The sequence below is a fragment of the Myotis nattereri genome (genome assembly GCF_964212035.1).
Source record: "Myotis nattereri genome assembly, chromosome: 2".
NCBI lineage: Eukaryota > Metazoa > Chordata > Mammalia > Chiroptera > Vespertilionidae > Myotis > Myotis nattereri.
Genome location: NC_138076.1, coordinates 27518961 through 27535725, shown reverse-complemented (window position 1 = coordinate 27535725; position 16765 = coordinate 27518961). Strand labels below are relative to the sequence as shown.

Here is a 16765-nt window from a genome sequence, read left to right as displayed (position 1 = left end):
ATTATCTCACTTAAGCCTGGAAACAACTCCATGAAGTAGGGAGGCACTGCTATTATCCGGAGGGGGAACCGGAGGGCAGAGGGGTCAGTAGCCGTGTGGGAGCCCTGTTACAAAGAAAGACTTGTCAGGACGTGGAAGAGATGGAGTGTAGAAGAAGGTAATGGGCTGTTACAAGTGTCCTAGAGAATTTTTACTGGCTAATGAACCACCCTTCATGGTTCATCAGCTGCTCAATTCACCAAGTGTTGGGATTCATTTTGAGCTGGCCAAAGCAGCTAACCAGGGGAAAGTATACTCTAGCCAAAGAACATGCCACAGGCCACTCATTTAATCAGCAATGGGAACCAAACCTAGACCAGCAATTTGCCCTTGTTAGGATCCCTAAAATGAGCCCCAAATCGCTAGTTCTCTGTCTAACCTTGACCTTCTGCAGTTTGGAGAGGCTGGGAATGAGCAAGTTTAATATTTGACCAGAACAAGTCAGGCTCCTGGATTTACTAGACAGGCTGTGGAGAGGGGGGCTGATGCTCATTGTTTTCTGTTTGTTTTTTATTGATTATTACATACGTGTCCTTATCATTACCCCCCATCACCCGCCCCCCCCCCCCCCCACTCATGCCCTCACCCCCTGTTGTCTGTGTCCATTGGTTAGGCCTATATGCTTGCATATAAGTCCTTTGGTTCATCTCTCCCCCTTACCTCCACCCTCCCCTACCTTCCCCCTGAGGTTTGACAGTCTGATTGATGCTTCTCTGTCTCTGGATCTGTTTTTGTTGATCAGTTTATGTTGTTCATGATGCAAACTGTTTTGTTGTTGTTTAAAATATATTTTACAAGAGAGGAGGGAGAAGGATAGAGAGTTAGAAACATCGATGACGATGAGAGAGAAACATCGATCAGCTGCCTCTTGCACACCCCCTACAGGGGATGTGCCCACAACCAAGGTACATGCCCTTGGCTGGAATCGAACTCGGGACCCTTCAGTCCGCAGGCTGATGCGCTCTATCCACTGCGCCAAACCGGTTAGGGCAATGCAAACTGTTTCATCCTTTCTTTCCTCAACACGTAGGTCTGGGCTTGACCACGTCAAGCCTCCCCCCACGCACCCTGTATGCTCTTCTTCAGTGGCGCACAATCGCTGCTTCTGCTCGATTCCCTGCAAGCTTTCCTGTTCCCGGACTCAGCCAGCTCCTCCCTTCGGCACCGCCCTAACCTGTTCTTGCCGAAAATCACAAGATTCTTGACTTCTTCACCTTTCCTCCAGATTTCCTTTCTTCGCCCGCCCCGTCGCTGCTGTTTTCCACCCCCACCTTCCCAGCCTTTCTCCTCTTCGATACTGTCCCACAAAGCCACACCTGTCCCGGCGAGTGCCCGAGAGTTTGACCATGTATTTAATGGCAACAAAAGAAAAAGGAAAGTAAGTTGTACGAGACGCGGGAGCAGAACCTGACAGATGAGCCCACTTGGCCGGCGCCACTCCGTGTAACTGAGAAGGGCCGGCCCGCGGCCGCCAGCCCCACCTTGCACGGAGCGCGGAGCTGGGGGCGGGAAGGGGCTGGGCCGCTGGTAATAATAATAATAATAAGCTAAGCCGCCCCCGGATGGCGGATGGCGGGGCCAGTCCTCGCAGGGTGCAGGTGGAGGGGGTGGCCCCGGGCCAGACCACCCACCGCTGGGGGCCGTGCGCCGCCTGGACAGCGGGCTTGGGCTGTAGGCCACCGGCCCTGGAGCGCGGCCAGGAGCCTGGGTGGGGCCCCGAGCGCGCAGCCAGTCACCCGGGCATGTGGGCCGTGGGTGGGGCGGCGCGGGCGGGCCGGGCTGAGGACGCTGTTTGCCAACATCTCACCGAGTGTTTGTCCAGCCAGCCGGTGCCGCTCGCGGGTGCCTCTGTCTCTCCCTCCCGCCCCGACAGCTTCCGCCGCCCCCGCTGGACTTGGCGGGTGCGCGGGTGGGGGTTCCCGGACGGGATCGTGGGGGCGCAGGTGAGCCCTGGGCCCTGCAGGTGGGTGCGGGGTGGGGAGGGGCCGGGAAGGGGGGATTGGGAGAGGACCAGGGGCGGGGGTGGGGGTCCCCGGATCGTGGAGAGCGCAGGGCTGGGGATGACCCGGGGCTCAGTCTGGGTCCCACGGCCCGCGCCCTCCCACGGCAGCGCCGCGTCCGGGTGGGCTCAGGTGCCGGGCTGGGCGGCGATCTCGGCCTCGCCACCGGGTGTCCGGTGTCCGGTGTCCGGTGTCTGGAGTCGCGGGCGGGTGAGCCCGAGGGCGGGGGGCTGGTGGTGGCGGCCAGGGGTCCCCCGAGGGGGCGGCCGGCGGCACGTGGGGGAGCCTCGGTCAGTTCTGGGCGGCGGGCGGGGCTCCGAGTCCCGAGGGGCGTGTGCGCGCGCGTCAGTCCGGTTCCGCCCGCCAGGGAGCTGGGGGCGGGGTGGTGGCCGCGTGGGGGTGTCGCGGCGGCTCTAAGGTTTCTGGACTCAGTAGACGGGCCCTGGCGCCCAGTCTCCCCCGCCGCCCGGCCTCCCGCGGGCCCCGACGGCGCCCCGCGCTGACTGCGCCGCGGACCAGCACGCGCACCCACGTGGGTAGAGCCGTGGGGACCTCCTCCGCCCCAGACCTTCCAGGAGAGTCAGAAACAGGGTACCCTCTGCGGTTGGGGTGCGGAGGGCCGGCCGGACAGTGGCCCCGTCAGTTGCGGGGGTTGGGGGGTGGCGGGGCGATCACCTTCCTCCACCAAGTGGGCAGCCCTGCCCCGTCCTGCCCTCGGGGTTCCTGCGGGCCAAGGTGGATGGGCGTGGGGACAGTGACAGTGAGAAGTCACAACTTGCCCGGGTTCTCAGAGGTGTCTTTCCCTCCCCAGGGTCAAAGGGAAGAGGCAAGGGAGGCAGCTTTCTCTGAACTGAGTCTCCTCACCTCCTAAAAGGCGTTTTTTTTACTTGATTGCCTATTTCATAGGAAGACTTAGATACCAATATTTTTTAAGTGAATAAACCTTAGGCATATGTGGGCATAGATCTGGCATGCGAATGGTATTTTCTAGATAAGTCCATGTGTACAGTAATTTCAAATTCCTAAAGAATGGCATATATTTACAAACCTTAACAAATTGCTGTCACCTCTGATAGTTCATTTTATCCTCAAAAATGGCCTTTTGGCCGAAACCGGTTTGGCTCAGTGGATAGAGCGTCGGCCTGCGGACTGAAGGGTCCCGGGTTCGATTCCGGTCAAGGGCATGTACCTGGGTTGCGGGCACATCCCCAGTGGGGGGTGTGCGGGAGGCGGCTGATCGATGTTTCTCTCTCATCGATGTTTCTAACTCTCTATCTCTCTCCCTTCCTCTCTGTAAAAAATCAATAAAATATATTTTTAAAAAAAAATGGCCTTTTGCAGAAAGATTAATAAGGTAAAGTTGCATTAAGAGAACTGAAAATCTGAAAACAGCTGGCTGTTTTACAATAATTAAAATCCAAACTCAATTCATAACATGGAAGTCATACTGTCGGCACTATAGTATTTTTATGATTTAGGCTGTATCTCAGGCTGTTTTGTTTTTGTTTTGTCTCAGAGTTGTTGGCAACCATTTTCGTTTTGTAGGACAGGGCTGTAGAGGATGGCCCCCGAGTTAATCTATGGGTGTCCTGGAAAACTACTGATCCTGTGACCCTTGGAAATTTATTTTTGGAATAAATAGCAGATGTGGGCTTGTGGCTTGTCGTTGCTGTCTTTTAAGAAAAGTGCTGTCATTAAAGAAAACAGTTAGCTGAGCCTTTTCTTTTTACTGGATCTTGAGTAACTGGAAGTTTGCTGCGCTCAGTATGTTAGGGGGAAAGTCATTCGAGTTTGATTCAGAATCGGCAACAATCGTCCTGTCAGTCAGTGAAAGCGGGAAAAACCCGAGTGAATTAATTTCCTCATTTCTATTTCCTCCCCCCGGGCTGACTCCACTTGCCCCTGTAGCTTCACATAGATTTCCTGGCGTCGTCCTCAAGTTACAGAGATTCCCAGGGCAGGCCTTCATTTCACAGACGAGGAAACCGAGTCCAGAGAAGTGGAAGTCACAGCCGAAAGTCACACAGTTCACGAGAGGCAGAGCTGGGAGTCCCGACTGGGGTCCCTTGCTGGCTGTCCTCTGAGCACCCTGTGCTGGGTTGACTTTTCCATCTGGAAGCAGGGGGAGGAAAGAGTTCATTCACGCCAGCAGGAATCAACAGTCTTAGAATGGCATGCGTATTATTTAGCAGCCTGGCCACAGGACAGCTGTCCGTCAGTCCCCAAGGATCCTCCGAGCACACAAGGAAGCCAGTGTCTTTCCTTCAAGACCCACTGGTTCACTTCAGTGCTAACAATCCACGTTGACTCCGACAGGCAGAACGAAAAGCTAAACCGTGAAAGAGCTTGAGCATGTCCTCGCGGAGGTGCTGTGGGATCCTTCACACTGTGCGCATCTGCACCATTTGTGCTATGCCTTGTGGTTGTGTGAGAGGGGAAACTGAGGAGGAAACGGTGAGCAAACAACATCCACACCTGGGCCAGCATGACCTGGGTGGGGTTTTTCAACACCTGCCCTCCCTAAGCTAATCTGCAATGGCCTGGGTGAGGCTTCTGCCCAGAGGCACTCCGTCACACACCTTCCGTTCAGCATTTCCATGGCTACGAGGATTGGCTGGTCTTCGTTCGGCAAGTTCACAGGCAGAGCCACATCCGCTGATGTTTGCATAGATGCTCCACTGTACTGATGGAGGACGGTAGAGCCAACTCAGAGTCATGCTGCCCAGCTCTGCCATTTCCATCTTCTCCATCTGTGGTACCGGGCGAGTGAGGGCTGAACTCCAGGGCTGCTGTGCCCATTAAATGAGTGAATGCATGTACAGTGCTGAAGGTAGTGGCTGGCACAGCGAGTGTAAGCTCTTACCACCAGGAGCACTCTGAGCGGGGGAGAGGGGAGGAATGTGAACGTGGCCCGTTCAGGAGGTTCGATTTTAGGCTTTACTCACACTGTTATTGTTGCTAGCATTCACCCCATTCAAAATGGGGAACAGAGCAGAAGCCTCAGGCTATAGTGGGCTCCTCATTTTCCACCATGTTTTATTTCCATGGACGTCAGAGATTGGAGCCATGGAAGGGCCAACAGAAGGACTTACTGGAATGTTAACGAGTTACCATTCATTTTGGTTCCTTATTCCTTCATCTCAGAGCAGGAGTCAAGGGTTCCGAGGAACCAAATTCTTCCTCTGGTTCCTGTCAGCCTCGGGACACCTCCTTTAGTGTGAATTAGTGAGCCCCCTCCCCCCTCAGGAAGCTGTTAGAACCCCAAAGTCAAAAAGCATTATCAGACATCGGTTCTCTGGCTGTTAGATTTTTTGAGCGTCACCTCAAAGCAAAATACAAAGATCAAACCTGAGATAGGCAGGCCTGGCTGAATTTGGAGTCAGACACTGCTTTTAATTCTATTTTAATTTTCTCTTAACACAGTGTTCCATCTGCTTTCAGGTAGATGAATGCTATGGGAGATAGAGTATAGGATGCAGTAGTTGTAGCCCCAGTAAAGGTCTTTGCTACATAGCGAACAGTTAGTGGAATGTACGCAAACCACACTTGTCTCAAAAGACTGGTGTGGGTGGAGAAACAGTTTGCAAGGGAGAGGAGGAAGAGAGGAACCGCAAGGACACTCCCGGAGGGCGGGAGGAGCAACACCATCTGGATGTGTGGATGGCAGCAGGTGAGGGAACTAGGGGGCGAAGTGACTAGTCTCAAGTTTAAGAGCATTTGAACTTAGTTTGGAGAAATGACATTTGAGAGAGCAGGGCTACATGGTGAGATTATCGAGGCATTATAAGCACCAAATTATTAATCAGTTCCTTAGAACTTGGGTGATCTTATCATATCGAAACACGTGAAAAGTCTTGTTTTTCTAGAATGGAATTGTATACATAATTTCCTTCTGATTACAAAAGTATGAAGGTTTGCTATTTAAAACACACACACACACACAGAAATGTATAAGGTAGAATGAAACCTCAAGGGGGATTGTCAGCCCCCTTCCACTGTGAAACCACTTGTGACTGCACTCGTCCAGGCTCCACTTTGGTAAGAAATCAAAGTGAATGACTCCTTAACATTCCCAGAACTGCCCTTCTCCTGGCCCCTTCCATGACTCCAAATGCTGGCTTTCACAGCCTTTTTAAAGGAGCCTCTAATCAACTCTTTCATACAGCAAGGATCCCTTGTAACGAACCTAGTCAGCTCTCCATTCCCCCAGTTTATCTGACCTGTAAATTTAGATTTTATTAAATTAGGTTATCTGGAGGAGGTACACCTAAAACCTGGTGACCTTCCAGAACGTACGGAAGGGTTCTCTCCCGCACCTGCACCGTTTTCACGGTTCTAGTGGGCTGTCTGGACATGGCATTGTCCTTCTGCGAAGATGAGAGTACGTAATTGCGTTTATTCAGTGCTGCTTTTAAAGGGGAATGGGAAAAGAGCATGATGGTCTAATTTTTATTTCTTCTTTTTCTTCCTTGAACATGGTTCTGTTTTGGTTCGGTTGAGGTGGGTAATTCCGTGAAGTCACAGAAAACAGTATTTTGTTTTGAAATAAGTTGTTTGGAAAGAGCCTTTTCATTTCCTCCTATGCCTTTTTTAAAAAATTCTTTTCTCAGCCATACAGTTGGTTTGTTAGGCTCTGAGGTAATAATATGTTTGCTTGGTTGGGACAAGGCCAAAGTTCTGTTAATTTTTTTGTTTCCCTGAGATTGACCCGTAAAAAGTTAGGGTTTGGTTTGTTTTGATAAAGTATCTTTGGAAATTACAGGATAGAGGTTACACAAACTGTTAACAAAGCGTGCCTCAGCTATTCTTTCCTCTGCCCCAGAAACAAAAAGCGATGCTGTATTTCCTCTAAGCTTTATTCATAAGCTGTCCATACCCGGTGCCTACACATCTTAATACCGCGTGCTTCTGGCTGTTGCTCTTTGCAGGTTCATGAACGGCATTGTGGGCAGTAAGTTTGGTGCCAGGAACCAAGAGCCGGTGAGCTGAATTAATCATCCCAACCCTTCGGGGATTGCTGTGAGTCTCTGGGAAAGGTCCCTCCAACTGCCAGCCCAGGTGGAGGCACACCTGGAAGCCATTTTCAAGAACCTTTGCCACAGGTGTAAAAGACTCCAGGCCTGAGAAGATGCTGAAACAGATACTGTCGGAGATGTACATAGATCCTGATCTGCTGGCAGAGCTCAGCGAAGAACAGAAACAGATCCTGTTCTTCAAGATGAGAGAGGAACAGATCCGCCGATGGAAAGAAAGAGAAGCAGCGATGGAAAAAAAGGAGTCCCTGCCAGTGAAATCCAGACCAAAGAAAGGTAAGCTTAGCTCCGTGTCGGCTGTGGACGTGTTAGGAGAATGGCTCCTGGCTTGTTTGAACATTTCGCACCAGTCAGAAGCAAGCCAGGTTTGCGTTCCTGTTTGGTAGATGGACCCTAAATGTTATGGAGATTCTAATAGTGTAATTTATCAACTTGAAGTCTATACTCAGGCACACACACACACACAGACACACACACACACACAGCAATTACCCTGGAGTTGTGTGAGCAGATTGCTTGCCTGAAACCAGACAGACCTTCAGCTGAAGTAACAAGCCCCCAGGAGTCTGATGTGAGGGGTCTTAAGGGAGGTTTCTGTCCCCCTATTGTCATCGATGCCTAGTGCTCTAGTTACCAGCATACCAAGTGCTTGCATCCGCATCTCTATGGCAATTGTGTTTGCATGTTTTAGACTTGAAGAGATTTTTCTTTGAGTTTTCTTTTTGTAGGGAAAATCCCTCTTAAAATACAAATACTGCTATAAGGAAAAAGGTCATAATACTTTTTAGTATTATAATTTTTTTTTAGTGTGAGTTAACTTTTCAGATGTATTTTGTCCTGACCCAAGGAATCCCTTGGTAGCCTGAGAGGGCCTTTGAGACCATGGGGGAGGAATACTTTGAACATCAAGACTTAAAATATAAACACATACAGTCCTAGAAAAGCACACGTTAACCCCGCCCCCAACCAGCCACCCTCCCTCCCCTACAACTCCCCCTGTCAAATTCTGTTATGGATGAATAACTAAGTTGTTTTTTTAAAAACACACAGTTTCAAGGTCACTTACACAGGCATTCAAGACCAATCTCTCCTCATTTTTTTTATTAAGCTAGGGAAAATAAGATTTGATAAAACCATTCAGGGTTTCAAAGATTGAGAAAATGAGTCTTACTTGAACGCTGGTATGTGCAGACTCAAAAGGAAGTCACTTTAGTGACATTTGCCTCATTCTGCTTTTTACTAATAACTTTTCCCAATTCAGCTTTATAATGACATAGAAATAAATGAGTATCTCATTTATTATTGTTATTACCAATAACAACTATTTGTTAAATACTTGTTTTGTCAGACACTGGGCAAAGCCATTTACACACATATCTCACCCTCACAACTTCTGCAAAAGTCAGTATTAATATTCCTATTTTACAGATGAATGAACTAGAATCAGAGAAGTAAGATATGCAAGGTCACACCGGTAGTAGGTGCCTGTTCTGTTGGGTTTCACAGTACCCTACACTGTCCAAAATAGACTTTTTCCTTCAGCAAGCAACTTGGTCCAGGGCGAAGCATAACCCTTTCGTCTTTCTGAACTGGTTTATGCCTCTCTGTGCATACTTTAGTCAGAGCTCATCAGATATACCTGGGCCTCTTTGGGCACCATGGTCATTGTGGACATAACATATTGATGTGGTGGCTGACTTTGGGGACTAGTGAGAGCGGAAAGGTTCTGGCCCCAGAGTCAGTGGCCCAGACTCTGTTAGACATTGGGCTTCTGCTGTTTGATGAATTGATCTCCTCGTGGTGACTTAAGAAACAATTTCCATTTATTTGCTTATATTCTTCCTGTGCAGAGTTTTGAATCTGCCTCTCAGAAAACCTGTATGACTATGTTAGCTAAGTGATCATGAAAGTATATACATACAGTGAAAGTTCCATCAGTATTTCATGGGAGAAGTTTATTCCTCCCTTAAATTTAATACTCGGAGAAATATTTTCCATTACCTAGTTCCTCTTCTGAATACAGGAAAAGGGAGGCTTTGAGAATCTTTCCCTACTTGCCCCCCAAAAGACAACAGTTCCCTCTTTCCCATTGTTCTGCCTCCGAAGTTAAGGCCACAGATAAAGGCAGTATTATCAGGGCAGGTGGTTTCCAGAGGTGTGTTTGTGCTGCAAACCTGCCAGCCCCTGTCACTGTTTGTCAGACAGCTCATTGTGGGCTTCTGCTCTTTTCAGACCTAAGCTCCCTGCCTCCCCTGCCTCCTCTGCCTTCCCCGCCCCCATCCCCCCACCATCCTGCTTGCACCCAGATGACTTGAGTACTGCTTTTTCTTAGCCAAGCTGTGGCTTTGGAGACTGGCCTTTTCTTGGCTCTTTAAATGCATCTTTGAGCTTGTTTTGTTTTGTGAGTTTGTTACCCCAATAAATTTAATTTTAAAAATTTAAATAAGTATATCTTATGCCCACCCCTGACTCCTTTACACCATTCCAGCTCATCACTCAGCCATGCTTACATTGTCACCTGGTCATTTTTATCTCTGTATGGTTCACTGTGGTGAGTTTTGAAGGAGCATGACTAAAACGTTTGATATTGTGCATGCCAGATACCCGTCCACTTTTTAGTAATCTTAGGGCTAAAGTAGGAGGGGCTGAAAAACAATTGGAAGTATGGATTTAATTCTTTCTAGATCAGAAATTCATTTCCAAAACGTGGTGGGACAATGTGATTCTAAGAGAGACAGAGACGTGTGGACCTCTTCTCCCCGCTGAGGTCTAGAGCTGAATGATCCAATATGGCAGCCACTAGCCACGTGTGGCTATTGAGCACATGAAATGAGGCTAGTACGGATTGAGGTGTGCTAGAAGTGTAAATTACTGGTTTCAAAGTCTTGGTATGAAGAAAATAATTAATAATTTTATAGTCATTCTATATTGACATATTTTGGATATATTGGGTAAAATAAAACATATTAAAATTCATTTCACCTGTTGTTTTGATTTTGTGATGGAGCTACTAGAAAATGAAGTTATAGATGTCACTCATTTGGACAGCGATACTCTAGACTAGTGGTCGCCAACCTTTCGGACCACAAGTGGTTCATGGACCCCTGGTTGGCGACCACTGCTCTAGACCATAAAAGCAGCACCATCCAGTGTTTATTGAACTGATGGTGTATCAGACCCTGAGCTCATTGCTTAAATATATCATCCCATTAATAATCACCACCAAGCCTGAAGCTCAATTAATGTTCACACTTTTGAGGCTAATGGACATTAACTAACTTCTCCAAGGCAACAACCAGTAAGTAAGTGAAAGAGCTGAAGAGGACCTTGAGTCTGACTCTCCCAAAGCTCGTGCTGTGGACAGACATGCTTACCTGGAGCTTAATAACAGTCACTGTTGTGTGCAGGTGCCTTTCGCACATCGGAACCATGTGCTTGCATTGAGGCCCTGCCCTGGAGCCTTATTCTGTATGGTTTTTTCTTCTGGTACCACAACCAGAGGAGCCTTTACCGAGTAGAGGACTGCCTAGCACTTGTTTCCTTGGGTCTCTCTAAAGTTGATGGAAACCTAGTGCAACAGGCTGGCATCTGGTCACGGCGTGTGTGCCCTTGAAATGGACTTGGAGTCCTGAAACTTCATTTGCTGGATTTTCATTGTCATCAAATGGGCAACTTCTTATATGCAGAGCCTTCCCTTTTTCATGAAACAATGATCAAGCCATTGGTTTGTGCCTCTTGCAGTGTTTACTTCCCATTCCCTTTACTCACTGGGAGAAAAACTTATAATTAAGGGGAAGTGCTACATAAACTTCCCTCTTTCATGTCCTCACGTTACAGAATGAACGTAATTTCAAGGTGAAGTTGACAGAAAGTCCAGAATGCCTCAATAGCACCATGTATATACATATGCTAATTTTATATTTTAACTTAGAATAAAGACTTATTTATTTTTACTTTAAAACCATTATTTAATTACAGTTAACATTCAACATTATATTAGTCTCAGGTATACAACATAGTGGTTAGACATTTCTGTAACTTAGAAAGTGATCCCCCCATAAGTCTAGTACCCACCTGGCACCATACATAGTTATTAAAATATTATTGGTTATATCCCTGATGTTGTACTTTACATCCCCATGACTGTTTTATAACTGCTAATTTGTACTTCTATTTAAAAATATATATACTAGAGGCCCAGTGCATGGATTCATGCACTGGTGGGGGGTCCCTCAGCCTGGCCTGTGAGGATTGGGCCGAAACCGGCTGTCCGACATCCCCTGAAGGGTCCCAGATTGCGAGAGGGAGCAGGCCAGGCCAAGGGACCCCACCAGTGCACGAATGGGGCCAGGGAGGGACGAGGGAGGTTGGCCAGCCAGGGAGGGACCACGGGAGGGCTCCAGGGTGTATCCGGCCCATCTCGCCCAGTCCTAATCTGCCGGACCACAGCAGCAAGCTAACTTACCAATCGGAGCGTCTGCCCCTGGTGGTCAGTGCAGGTCATAGTGACTGGTCAACTGGTTGACTGTCTGCCCCCTGGTGGTCAGTGCATGCCATAGTGAGTGGTTGAGCAGCCTTAGCCTATCATTAGCATATTATGCTTTGATTGGTTGAACAGCCGACCAGTCAATCAGACACTTATATATTAGGCTTTTATTATATAGGATTTTATTGACTTCAGAGAGGAAGAGTGTGAAATAAAAGCATCAATGATGAGAATCATCAATCATCTGCCTCTTGCACTCTCCTACTGGGACCCAGGCACGTGCCCTGACCAGGAATCAAATTGTGACCTCCTGGTTCATAGTCAATGCTCAACCACTGAGTCACACTGGCCGCGCATAAATGTCTTTTCTTAATGTCACTGTTTCTGCTATCCCAATTACTAAGTCTCAAAATGCTGGCATCATCTTTGAGTCCGCCCTTGATTCAGCCGCCTGGATTTTACTGTCCCGTTTAACACTGCCCTTTCCCTCATCCAGGCTGCAGCTACCAGTTACCTCCCTCCTGGTCTTTTCACCCCTCTGCTCTCCCCGTTCTCTTCCCACTCGGCCACCAAACACACACCTCCTACTGCCCTGATAACACCTACATGCTGGTGTGCCCTAGTGCTTCCTAAGTCACTTTCTGACCCTGGTACCACCTGGACCAACGGTCATGGACTCTATGTTGGTCAGTTGGTCAAGAACATGGAGCTAATCCTTTCTGGACATTTATCATGTGACAGGCCTGTGAGGTCAGATTTATTACCTCTCTCTTATCAAAGTAGGAACTCAGGCTCAGAGCAGTAAAGTGACATGTTGGTGGAAATTCTGGGATTTTAATACCACTTTCTGGCTTTATGCAGTACAGGGCCTAAGTTTAAATCCTTCACCCATGTGTCTAGGACCTGTGCCTTGGGGGTCTCTGCTCCCTAGCAAGGTCCTCACCCCATGGTCAGGTGACTTCTAAACCCTCTTCAGCTCTGGGTGAGACCCTGCTTCCCCATAGCCCCTCACTGATTCCCTTCTCCGAGCTTTGATCGTGCTGTTCTTCATGTTGGGCACCAAACCCTTTCCTGCTCTAAGTTCCATTTCCCTCCACCAAAACTCCACACAAAGAACTTCTCTTCTTATTTCTTTTCTATCCTTTGGTTTCTCACTGGACTTAAACATCTAAGGTGGTTATATAAGGCGGCCCTTCAAACTGGTTAGTTCATCTTTTTAAGCATTCCCATGGTCCCTTTAACACCACCCTTCCCAATTCAATGCCTGCTTCCTCCAACTAGAATGCAAGTTCCCTGAGAGCAGACAGTGGCTTGTCTTGTACATAAGTGTTTACATGCACCTACCTCAGTGCGTGTAGATACACAATAAAATTTATTAAAGAAGTAACCTCCTGCCTCCTTTTCTCTCACAGACTCTAGGGGACTTGCCGGAAATGGCCACATCCTATCCACACATCCCCAGTAGCATCGAGCTCTGCATCGTGCTGAGAGTTAGAAACTCTTACGTTTTTGTGGAACGAGCTAAACAGAGGCCTTACTAATCTTCCCTCATGTTGGCCAGACGCTGAGGGGGGCAGAGCCAACCCTCATTTTACTAGAATGACTTCCCGCCTCCCCTAAGGCTTCATGGCGCTGTGTGGAGCCACTTAGAGCCTCTCCCACCTCTTTGCTTTCAGGCCCCTTTAAGAGCTCCTGCAGGCGAGGAACAGTCAGAGCAGATGTCAGCAGTGCCTCTCTGTCGAGAGCCCGTTATGGCAACTGGCTAAATCTGACATTTCACATCTAGTTCTCTTTCTTCTTGTCCCAAAACCGCGATTTCTTGAACATCACCGTAGTCTCACCACCCGCCTCCTTTGAAAACTTCACGACTCTCCTTTGGTTCTCTTCTCAAGTTTCTAAGCACCTTTCTCTGTTCACAGGCAGCTCCAGGATTTCTCTCTCTCACCCTGCAGAGCAACGCCTTCTGCTCCTGCCTGCAGTTCATGGGATTCTTTGGAGACGGTTTTGGGGGAGCGTGTGCCACACTACTGAGCAGAGCTGCTGGGATCCCTGGGTCCCCCCTCTGCCCACCTGGCACTCTGCAGTCTCCTCTCATGGCATCTCCCTCCTGCTGTCAGAAATATCGGTAGAGGATCACTTAGGTCAGCGGTTCTCAACCTGTGGGTCGCGACCCCTTTGGGGGTTGAACGACCCTTTCACAGGGGTCGCCTAAGACCATCAGAAAACACATATATAATTACATATTGTTTTTGTGATTAATCACTATGCTTTAAGTATGTTCAATTTGTAACAATGAAAATACATCCTGCATATCAGATATTTACATTACGATTCATAACAGTAGCAAAATGACAGTGATGAAGTAGCAACGAAAATAATGTTATGGTTGGGGGTCACCACAACATGAGGAACTGTATTAAAGGGTCGCGGCATTAGGAAGGTTGAGAACCACTGACTTAGGTGAAGGTTGAGCGATGGACATAGTAAAACATATTATTCATTGCCCTGAGAGAGTGATAAAGGGAATTGTGTGAGGTATGACAACTTTCTAAAGTTAATGAGCCAGTTGGCATTTCCCCAAACAAAAGCCCCAGCTGGGCAGGGCTTGTCCCCAGGAGGGCACATTCAGGACTGATCTTCCCTTTGCGCCTGGTGTCCCTTCCCCTGCCTCTCCCCTGGTGAAACTGCGTGAGGTCAGCTTCCTTCGGAAGGAGGCATTCGACTCCTTTTGTAGTGAAGACTATGACTCAATCCCGCTGCCCCGTATCCTAGTTAGAACGTTATCGTCCTACCAAAAGTCTCCACTGCATTGGGCAGAGTGGAACGCCCAACATAGAGATCAAATCTGACTGTGAGCAGCCTGCTCTTTTAATGTATCCTCAGGCAGCAAGAGGAAGTAGTCAACAATACAGTACATGGAGACGCTTTCATTGAAAACCTTCCTCTACTTACTGTAAGGAGACAAGACAATCCTAGTGTGGATTTCTAACCTATAAGCATGGCTCCCTTTTCACATACCCAACACCACTGGCTGGCTTGAGATCCTCAGGGCCCAGATCCAACTGTGGACCATGAAGGCCCTGGGTAGGCCTGCCCTGAGACCTACAGATTTAGGGACTGTGCCTCTTGGCCTCTCCCAGGTATCTCCACCTTCCCCAGGGTTCAGGAGCATAAACCCTATGGCCACATGTCAGCAGTAGGGCACTAGAATGTAACCCAACCCTTGCGACCAGTTGTAAACAAGGGTTATTTAAGTAGCTTCACCAAGTATCACACTACCTACCAGTAGTATTATCTTCTCACAGCTGGTGTGAATCTCTGAGCAGCCATATAAGTAAACAATAGGAGAGTGATGATAGCAGTTAACCTCTCTTGAACTCCTAGTATGTGGCAGGCACTAGGGGGCATGCCTATACACCTAGCCTGCCTACTCTTTCAGCAGTCCTGTGTAGTAGCTATCAATAGTCCATGCTGCAGAGGAGGAAACTGAGGCTTAGAGAGATTAAGTAATTTGTCCAAGTCACCCAGCTAGTAAACGGCAGGGCTAGGATTTTAACTAAAGCCAGTCTAACTCCCAAATGCAAGCTTTTTGCCCAGCAATGCAGCCTATAAAGATAGTGGAAACACCAAACCCTGGGTGGTCTGTTAATTCTGGGGTACAGGGAGATGCTTATACTTTAGGGGTTCTGGTATCTGTTAGCTCCGTTACCCTAAAGGTTGATGCATACAGTGCATGCTTCGATCCCGTCTCGCCTCCTTCATTTATAAAATGGGCACGTTCAAAAACCATATTCATTGTCCTGGCTGGTGTGGCTCAGTTGGTTGGAGCATTGTCCCATACACCAAAAGGTGTGGGTTCAAGTCCTGGTCAGGGAGATCCCCTGAAACCGATTGATGCATCTTTCTCATATCAATGTTTTTTTCTCTCTCCATTATTCTCTCTAAAAATCAATAAAAAAAATTAAAAAAAATATTCAAAACAAACATCACTGCCATGTCCATTGTTCTATAGAAAACCTGCTTGTTCCTGGGCAGGTTGGAAGTGCTTCGCCTCCTCTAATATCCACCTCTCCCCATCAAATACCCTAAATACTTCAATGATGGAAAACATAGTAACCCTTGACTACACATACTGTTCAATCCGAATTTTGTTTTGCTTGCAGAGAATAGCAAATCTGTTCATTGGAAACTGGGAGCCGATAAGGAAGTCTGGGTGTGGGTGATGGGCGAACACCATCTAGACAAACCTTACAATGTGCCTTGTAATGAAGTCGTTGCTGAGAGCACCCAGCCCAAAGCACAGCAGGAAGCAGAAGAGCTCAGGTATGCAATCTGTAAACCCATGAGAGCCTCTTGCTCACAGGATCTGGTGGGAGAGCAGGGTGGGATTTCAAGGGTCACAAAAGTGACTTAGATCCCTCTGGAAGGTCCCTGTAGACTCCTGGTGATTCCTGTCTTTACCACCATCAAACTAGCTGTTTCCTTTTCCCACTTGTCATTCCATTTTGATGTGGATGTGGTTTTCCCAGTGATCACTGCTTTCCCTGGAATCATGCTAGAGCAACGCAGGCCGATACAGGTGGACATCAGGAATATAAGTGACTGTTCAAGCTTCCGGCCCTCAAAGAAGATTGCCTAGCTGTGGGCAGCTGATAAGCAGGCCCATTAGGTGCTTCCCCTGTGCTGGGCACTGGGAAGTCAAAGATGAACCAGGAGCTTCAGTCTGGCAGGAGAAACAGGCAACTCCCCACAGCCAATACAGACTGTGATATGTGCCACGATTAAGTTCCAAACAGAGCATTGACGGAGCCTGTGGGCAATGTTGAGTTCTGAGTATTTGGGGTACACATGGGCCCCCACACAGGAGGAGATGGGGCCATGTTCTAAAGGCCAGGTTTAGGAGTTTGGACAGCATTCTGTGGACAGGAAGAGGTTTTTGAATAAGGAAGTGACAGGATCAACTGAGAGGTGACTAGGGTGGGAACAGTGAGTAGGGGATGGATCCCCTCTGTGTGGTGGCCAGGGTGACCTCTGTGAAGCCGGCTCTTTGTAGAGTGTTGCAGACCTGTCTGAGCTGGTGACATAAAAACAGACACATGGACTTCGGTTCAGATCCCCAGGGCTGGTGACGCTGCCTTCCACCTTCTGTAACTTAGAACTACACGTGGACATACAGAGCGAAAGGAATTACCTTCTGCTGATCATAG

The 16765-nt window shown here is 48.3% G+C and overlaps 1 protein-coding gene across 1 annotated transcript in view; it reads left to right on the top strand.

Annotated features, from left to right (window-relative positions):
* Positions 1-1810: 1810 nt before the first annotated feature.
* SH2D4A (SH2 domain containing 4A) overlaps positions 1811-16765 on the top strand; it is a 47668-nt gene continuing 32713 nt past the window's right edge. The window contains exons 1-3 of the mRNA XM_081085043.1: positions 1811-1982; positions 6968-7348; positions 15722-15881. Of these exons, the coding sequence (XP_080941169.1) occupies positions 7168-7348; positions 15722-15881 (341 nt within the window). The 5' untranslated portion in view covers positions 1811-1982; positions 6968-7167. The remainder of the gene's footprint in view (positions 1983-6967; positions 7349-15721; positions 15882-16765) is intronic.